Raw genomic sequence first — 8,078 nt, 5'->3', positions numbered from 1 at the left:
TGGGTTGGTCCTATGTTAAAACTGCAATTATATATAGATGCTTTAAGAGTAAGTCTAGGTAACTGCTTTAAGAGTAAGTCTAGTTGAACTTCTAGTAAAACAAAACATCCCTGGAAGTGATCTAAATTTAAAAACCAACCCCCCCGGGCTGGCCCGGTGGCGCACTGCTACAGTGCACCGCTTGGGAGTGCAGCGGTGCTCCCGCCGAGGGTTCAGATCCCACATACAGACCGGCCGCTCACTGGCTGAGCAAGGTACGGGTGCAACACCGAGGGTTGCGATCCCGTTGCCGGTCTCGGTCTGGTACGGGCGCGACACTGAGGGTTGCGATCCGTTGCTGGTCACAAAAAAAGACAAAAAGGAAAAAAAAAAAAAAAACCAACCCCTTTGATTGTAAGATGAAAAGCAAAGGCCCAGAGAGGTTAAAAGACTTTCCTGGAATCATCCAGGGAGAGGCAACGCCAGCACCGAATCCCAGGTCTCTTAATTGTTAATCCAGAGCCCGTTCCATTTCTCCATCCTGCCTCATGGCCTTGAAACAGAAGCCACCCAGATGGAACAAACTAGACTGGAGAAACATGGCATCTAATAATGATAACCCATCAAGGTGTCGTTGTTTAGTATTCCTCCTTCTTGAAAGAGATGCACCCCGTATTGAATGTACCCCATGCAGTTCTTAGGAAGACGCTGCTGCCTGGCAACTGCATCTCCACCCCAGGCCCTGCCCTCCCTCACTCGCACCTTGCTTCTTCACTTGAAAGGCACAGGTTACTTCAACGGTATGCATCCCACCAGCAAAGAGTGTAAAAAGAAAATTGTCCTTTTCTACACACATTCAGAGATTACGTGCATAAAACCATCAGGCAGACATGAAATGGACATGCCACATTTTTCATCCAGGATTTGGAAGCTTTGCTGAAAGTTCAACATCATTGTTACCAACATTGCCATGTTATTTGCAAGATAAGGAATGACACAGTAAGCAAATCGCTCTTCTGCTGGAGGTGGAAAGTGGGTGCCTTTCAGGGCTGCTGCCAAATGATGGGAGTGTTGTTTCCTGCTCCTTTCCCCAACCTGCCTCTGAAATTGGTTAAAAGGCAAGAACGGCAGGAAATTATTGGTAGAGGTCCAAAATAATCCTGACTGAATAATAGGCTTTACAAAATATCTCAAATGTAGTTTGCTAAACAGTCAGAATATCCTTTCCAAATGGCTTGGGAGAAGAAAGCAGGTTCAAGAAAAGGAAGTTCCTAGTTCCATTAACTTGGCATTTTCTTGGGAAAACGGGGACTACCTGTCTCTCTCACTCTCTGAGAGTTGACACCTGTGGATGTGCTTGTCCAGCAGACTTCCCGCCCCTCCTCTGCTGCCGTCACTTGGACCTTCCTCTGGAGACAACTCCTCTGCCACTCTCAGGCCTTGTGGTTCAGAGGGTGAGAGTCCCTATGATCCTTCCCCTCCCAGGACACTGGGGTGGGTCTGGGGCACCATCCTGGCCACCTGTGGGTTCCATCCCCCTGGCTCCAGTTACTGGCTCTAGGATGGACATGGGATCCAAATGAATGATGTGAGACTCAGGAATACAGATAGAATTATTGGGAAAGTGACACTGAGCTGGCAGGCTACACCTGCTCTGGGATGCTGAAGGAGCAGGGGCATCAGGTGAAGAGAACTTACCTGAGCATGAGAACAAAGAAGCACAAAGCCAAGTGAACAGATGACAGAATGAGACAAAGTCCTGATGACAAGGTGTGAGTACCTGGATCCAACCATGCCTGGTGCCAATTAATCAATCTCCTGTTTTACTTGGGCTGCTTTGAACAGAGTTGCTGTCACTGGCAAGCAAAAGAGCCTTGTCTAATATGAAAGTACTTCAAAAAGTTCATGGAAAAAATAGAATCAAAAGATAATAATCTTTCCAAGAACTTTTTAAAGTACCCCCATACACCCCTATTTATCCTTCAAACCTCAGTTCATCACTTCCTTTGCTCGGCCTTTCTTAAGGATCCCACACCGAGTGGTAGCTATTTGCACCTTTTCTGTGCAATTTGTCTTTATAGCTACTTCTCTAATAGTATTTTTCATTCTGTATTGTAATTATTAGATCTTCAGATTTAGGGCAGGGTCAATATCTTATTAATCACTGAATTCCCAACACTTGTCCAGTGCCTCAGACATAGAAGATCATCAACACATCTGAGTTGACTGAGTAGAATTCAATTCTAAATACTCTTTGGTGGATGCTGAACCCATTACACCTGGAATAAAGCCCAAACTCTCTGCCATGGGCGGCAGGACCCTACATGATCTGCCTGCCTGTTTCATCTTGCTCCTACCACAGTGGCTCCATGCTTTTCATTGAGCCTGTTCCACCAAGCCCGTTCCTACCTCAGTGCCTTTGCATCTCATTAATAGTTACTGGCTCAGAAAGGATAACACTAATACAGAAAGTTAATTATGGGAAGTTTCAGGCGATATGAAGACTTCTCCCAGAGACTGCAGGAATCACTCATCACTCCACCACATCAGTCAGGGTTCTGCTCAACCATCTCCCTGTCAGAGAGCCTTATCCAAGATAGCACCTCTGTCACTCTCTAACCCTTACTTTACTTCAGCTTTTTCATGACACTTACCATTGTCTGATGTTATAATACATAGTACCTTTTTTTTTCTTTTCTTTTTCTTTTTACTTTTCACTGTCTACCCTTCTAGAATGTGTGAGGGCAGGAATATGTTTCTGTTTGTTCTGTTTGTTATATTTCTAGCACCTAGAACTGTAACTGTTTTCTCATAATATTGGCTGATATATATATATACACATATATATATATGTATATATATATGTGTATATATATATGTATATATATTTAAAATATATGTATTTTAGATAGCCTTAAATTCAAAAAAATGAAAAAGCAAACTCTAAAATTGAAAACAACATATACAAGTAAACCTAATTGTGCTTTAAATTGTAACATAATGAAAAAAATAATTAATTCTTATAACTTTTAAACATAGTACCTTGATTATAAACTTGTAGGGAGATAGCATCTAAGAAGAAAAATAATAGCAGCAAAAAAATATTAAAAGTAACTTGGAGATTTCCTGGTGGCGGTGGTACTGACATAGATATTCTGAAACCACTCCGGGTTATTTTAGGATTGAGCAAAAGAGTGAGCACAGTGCTGCTGGGAGCCGCAGTCCTCACAGTGGAGAAGTATACAAACACGGAATGTGGAAAGCGGAAGAGAACCCTGTGGTGTGGAATTAGAATTATGGGTGTCATTATGAAGTCATTTTGTCTCCTAGCTCTGCACACAAAGTCTAACAGAAATGACATCCCAGTAGCAATGAGTACACTTAGAGATCAGGACTTGGTTTTTGAATACCATTCCCCATTAAAGGAAATCAGGGTTTCTTGAAGAAGTGACTGATTCCAAGGATAGAGCAAAGGAAGTGCAAGATGCTTCTGGAACATATATTTGTGCCCAAAAGCAAGCAAGTGCTCAGAAAGACTAATGGGGACCTGTCAAAAAGGCATAAGGGCCATCCGAAAGGGGTTCCCATTCACTAAATTGGAGCAATATAAGCTTCAAAAACAATAATGATAGGAATAAACTTTAACCCGTCAAACAGAAATTTCAATCTGTGTGCCCACAGTGATATTTTTAAGTAAGGGAGAGGAGAAAAAGATCTTCTCTACAGAAGAATGCCAGATGGTATCTATAGAAAAACATTAGAAAAATCACCATTTTACAACCCTTGGTATAATAACTGATTCTGACAAGGATCATCACTGGATGCTAAAACTACTGGGTGACAGATTTGGGGGGAGCAGATGTTCACATGGTCTTGGGTTATTTATTAATTAGCAACAGAAAGAAGTGCCTTACAAAGGCAAGATCTGGCAGAACACCCTTGACCAGGTGATCAAGGTTAGCACCGCTGATAAAGGGACAAACTGACATGACATGCCTCCTGATGTGACACAACAGAACATTTACAATGTCATCTGTGTAGTGTTCTTGCCAAAATGTTTTGACTGAATTTAAGCACTGAGGAAAGAATCAGACAAATGCAGAATATGAAACATTCTACAAGGCACCTGGCCTGACTCATCATCATCATCATCATCATCATCATGAACAGCAGCAAGAGAAAAGGCAGGGGACTGAGACGTGACAGTCTACTGTATCCATTGTAATAGAAGAACTTTTATCAGGTCCTGGATTTAAAGAAAATGTTGTGGGGAATATTTGAGGGATACAGTGGTCCCCACTTATTCACATGGGGTACGTTCCAAGACCCCAAGAGGATGCCTGAAACTGCAGATAATACCAAACCCTATACATGCTGGTTTTTCCTTATATATACATACCTATGATAAAGTTTAATTTATAAATTAGGTACAGTAAGAGATTAACAGCAGTAACTAATAATAAAATAGAACAATTACAACCGTATACTGTAATAAAAGTTATGTGAATGTGGTCTCTCTTCCTCTCTCAAATTATCTTATTGTACTGGACTCACCTATTTTCACTTCGTAACTGAAACTGCGGAAAGTGAAACCACAGATAAGGGGGGACTACTGTCATTAGAGAATTGTGAACATGGGCCGAATCAATATTAATATGTGTATATGCATGTGTGTGTACGTATATATGTGTGTATATATTTTTTTAAATGAATAAATCACAGTGTCATATTTCTGTCTTGATGATGCTTGAAAAACACAAGAAAACATGAGTTCAACTCACCTCTCCAGTGGCATAAAAGTCATTATTTTTATACTCAGGAAACAACTGGAAAAACTGAACTAATGCACTGCAAAAAGAACAACAATAAAAATTAATCAGAAAATGAATCAGAATTGCTTCATGCTACACTACCAAATCTAATCCTTTGGCAATAGGTTTCACATTTGAAGTAAGATTCCACTCTGCTGTGAGCTCCTGTGGAGCATTTTTTCCAAAATCTCATGTGCATAAAATTCCATACCATGTGGATGTTTAGAAAAGAGGCGTGGGCTTCCTTTGTGATACTAAGAAGTTTGGACGAGTGGACATCAACACTCTGGGCACATTTCAAACTCTCTGGGATACCAATTTAGATCACCTAGCCATGAGGGGACCTTGGGAGAATGATACAGGCTTCTCCTATTATGTAGGCGTTCTTGGAGGTAGTTCTGCAAACCCATGATCCCATTATTGCAGGTTTGTGGTGAAGTAATGGGAACCTTAGCGACTTACCACCCCCACCACAGGGCCCCCTGAACATTTCTAGTGGAGCTCCCAGAATGTCAGTGTGTTAATAATCGAAGAACAGAAAAGCTGTAAAACGACCATAATCTAAGGGAAACCAGCCAATGGTCACAGATATTGAAGTAAATGTACAGTGGCCTCTGCGCTCAAAAAAATCAGTTACTAAGGAATGCCAGCAGCCACTGCAGTGAGTTATGCTGAAATAGATTTACATGGACTCATGGGATGATTTCATAATAAGCAAGAAAAAGGGCGATAATGAAGATTCTCTACTTAACCAAAATCTTTCAAAAAAGGAAACAAAAACTTGTGAAACTCAGAAGGTCTATGAGTGTTTTGACCCAGATTGCAATGTCAGAGAAGCTGGGGAAGGTTTTTGTCCCAGCTTCCTGCTGAGGAACTAAAAACCATGAATCATCCAGGGAAGATAAAAGGGAAGGAGGCGGAAAACCCAGAGGAGGAGAAAGTTCAAGGGTTACAGAGAGGCAAAATTGGGTCATTACAATCACCATGACCCTGGCTATATTTAATTTCCAAAGGCTCCATAAAAATTCACCATGAAACACTACTGTAGAGTTTCAGTGTATTTCTCTACTTATTATTTATAGTGGCTTTTGTAGCAACTAACTCTGGGAAGCTGCATTTTATAGCTTCCATGTTTGTGCTGGCAATAAGCTGGCTTTACAGCAGAGATAAAAATAAGAGTTTGTTCTCCACCCTTCCCTCTCCAACCTTCAGGCTAAAAATGACTTCCCTTTCTCTCTTCCTGCTTGTTGGAATGGCAATAGATAATTTTTTATAGCAAATCTCAATTAAGCCTTACGCTTTAGCTAAAAGCTTATTTCCTTGTAATACATATTTGTCGGAAAGTAGCTAGGGTTGCCAGATTTAGTAAATGAAAACACAAGACATCCAATTAAATTTGAATTTCAGATAAATAACATGTAATGTTTTAGTATAAGTATGTACTAAGGTATTGTATGGAACATACTTATATTAAAAATTATTTGCTGTTCATTTGAAATTCAAATTTAACAAGGCATTTTGTGTTTTATCTGGCGATCTTAGTTAAAGGAGATAATCTCCCAGGTTACTTACAGCTTGAAAATGCCAGGATTCTCTAGCTGAAGTTTCCAAGGCAAGGTCTCACTTGAGGAAGTTATTCATAGTTTTAATTTCACAGTTAAATCAGAAAAAAAGGTTTACTTTTCTAGCAAGGCCTTGGTAGGTATTTTTTAAACAGGAGCAAAACATGAAAAGGGAAAATTTAGGAAGTTAGATTTACATATGCCATTTTCTCATTTAACTGTATTTTACTCAAGGACTTTTAAAAATTTTTTTGGTGGCTGAACAGTAGAGGGATCAAACCGTGGACTTTGGTATTATCAGCACCACGCTCTAACCAACTGAGCTAATCAAGGACTATTTTTATTAGATGATGCTTAAAAATAGGGTCTAGAATCATGCCCGCACGAAATTTTAAGTTTTAGAAGCAGAATTGCTAAAATATGTAACATAATATGCACACACAAGTTTACATGCATGGCGCCCTCTGTGCACCTATTTGGTCACGGGAGATACACAGCCCAAGAAGCTTGCCTCTTCCAGGTGGTTCCACTGGCAACCTTGCTGGCCTTGTGCCAAGGACTTGTCTAATAAATATAATTTAGTTAAAGGCTATCTGCCGGCAGAATGGTAGATTCAAGGATGACAAAGAGAAACAGAGATGGAAAGGAAGAATGAGTAGAAAATTATTCCTTGAGTAGTCTTTTAAAAAGAGAAGTTAGTGGTTGCAGGGCAGAGAAGGTGGGTGGAAATGACCATGTGCTGTTGACCCGAAGACAGCAGCGGAATTTGGTCAGCTGTAGTGGAGTCAGCAGTATAATATACACAAAAGACACTCAGGAGAATCGAGGTTCAAATAAGCTAAGCAAAAGCTCCACACCCACAAGGTACAGCTGCAGTCACCCGACAGTGGACCGAAGCAAGCTCAGCACGGGAATCCTGGCGGCTTTGTTCTGCTGGAGCCTGGGAGGGGAGCCTCTTCTGCTTTCATTCATATCCCACGTGCCAAGCCACGATGCTCCCACCCCGCACGGATCCTGCAGTGTTCTCATTTAATAGATGAAACCCACTTCCTACTCAAACTGCTGTCCTTTCCCACTATAAACCAACACGCAAGATGGAACAATAGTAGTGTTTCTATTTGATGGCTAAGAAAATCANCGACAGTGGACCGAAGCAAGCTCAGCACGGGAATCCTGGCGGCTTTGTTCTGCTGGAGCCTGGGAGGGGAGCCTCTTCTGCTTTCATTCACATCCCACGTGCCAAGCCATGATGCTCCCACCCCGCACGGATCCTGCAGTGTTCTCATTTAATAGATGAAACCCACTTCCTACTCAAACTGCTGTCCTTTCCCATTATAAACCAACACGCAAGATGGAACAATAGTAGTGTTTCTATTTGATGGCTAAGAAAATCACTTCGGGCACATCACTAGACTGTAAGCCCTGAGAAGGCAGAGACTTTGGGGATACTACTGTATCACCAGCACCAAGAACAGTGTCTGGCACATAGTAGGTGGTCGATAGTGGTAGCGAGAGAAAGGCATCAGCTAGTATACACCAAATCAAAAGTTAGTAAATGCATTTTTTTTTTAGTAATTTTTTTTTCTAAACCAGAAAGGCAGTTTTGCTCAATAGCACATTCCAAATAGTGTGTGTGTGTGTGTGTGGGGGGGGGGGGGGGGGGGGGGGGAGAATTTAAATATCTTGTCAGTGAAAAAGTTTTATTTTCAAATCCAAAGAAAAGCAG

The 8,078-nt window shown here is 41.2% G+C and overlaps 1 protein-coding gene across 1 annotated transcript in view; it reads right to left on the bottom strand.

Annotated features, from left to right (window-relative positions):
* The window catches only part of LOC103608329 (probable serine carboxypeptidase CPVL), a gene marked incomplete at its 3' end in the record, with an annotated part of 49,486 nt that overhangs the window by 11,174 nt on the left and 30,234 nt on the right, over positions 1-8,078 (bottom strand). Inside the window, exon 7 of the mRNA XM_008592778.1 lies at positions 4,761-4,883. Within this exon, the coding sequence (XP_008591000.1) occupies positions 4,761-4,883 (123 nt within the window). The remainder of the gene's footprint in view (positions 1-4,760; positions 4,884-8,078) is intronic.

The sequence above is a fragment of the Galeopterus variegatus genome, unplaced genomic scaffold (genome assembly GCF_000696425.1).
Source record: "Galeopterus variegatus unplaced genomic scaffold, G_variegatus-3.0.2 Scaffold8306, whole genome shotgun sequence".
NCBI classification, from domain to species: domain Eukaryota; kingdom Metazoa; phylum Chordata; class Mammalia; order Dermoptera; family Cynocephalidae; genus Galeopterus; species Galeopterus variegatus.
The sequence above is the reverse complement of the archived record's forward strand: the minus strand, read 5'-3'. Positions and strand labels throughout refer to the sequence as shown.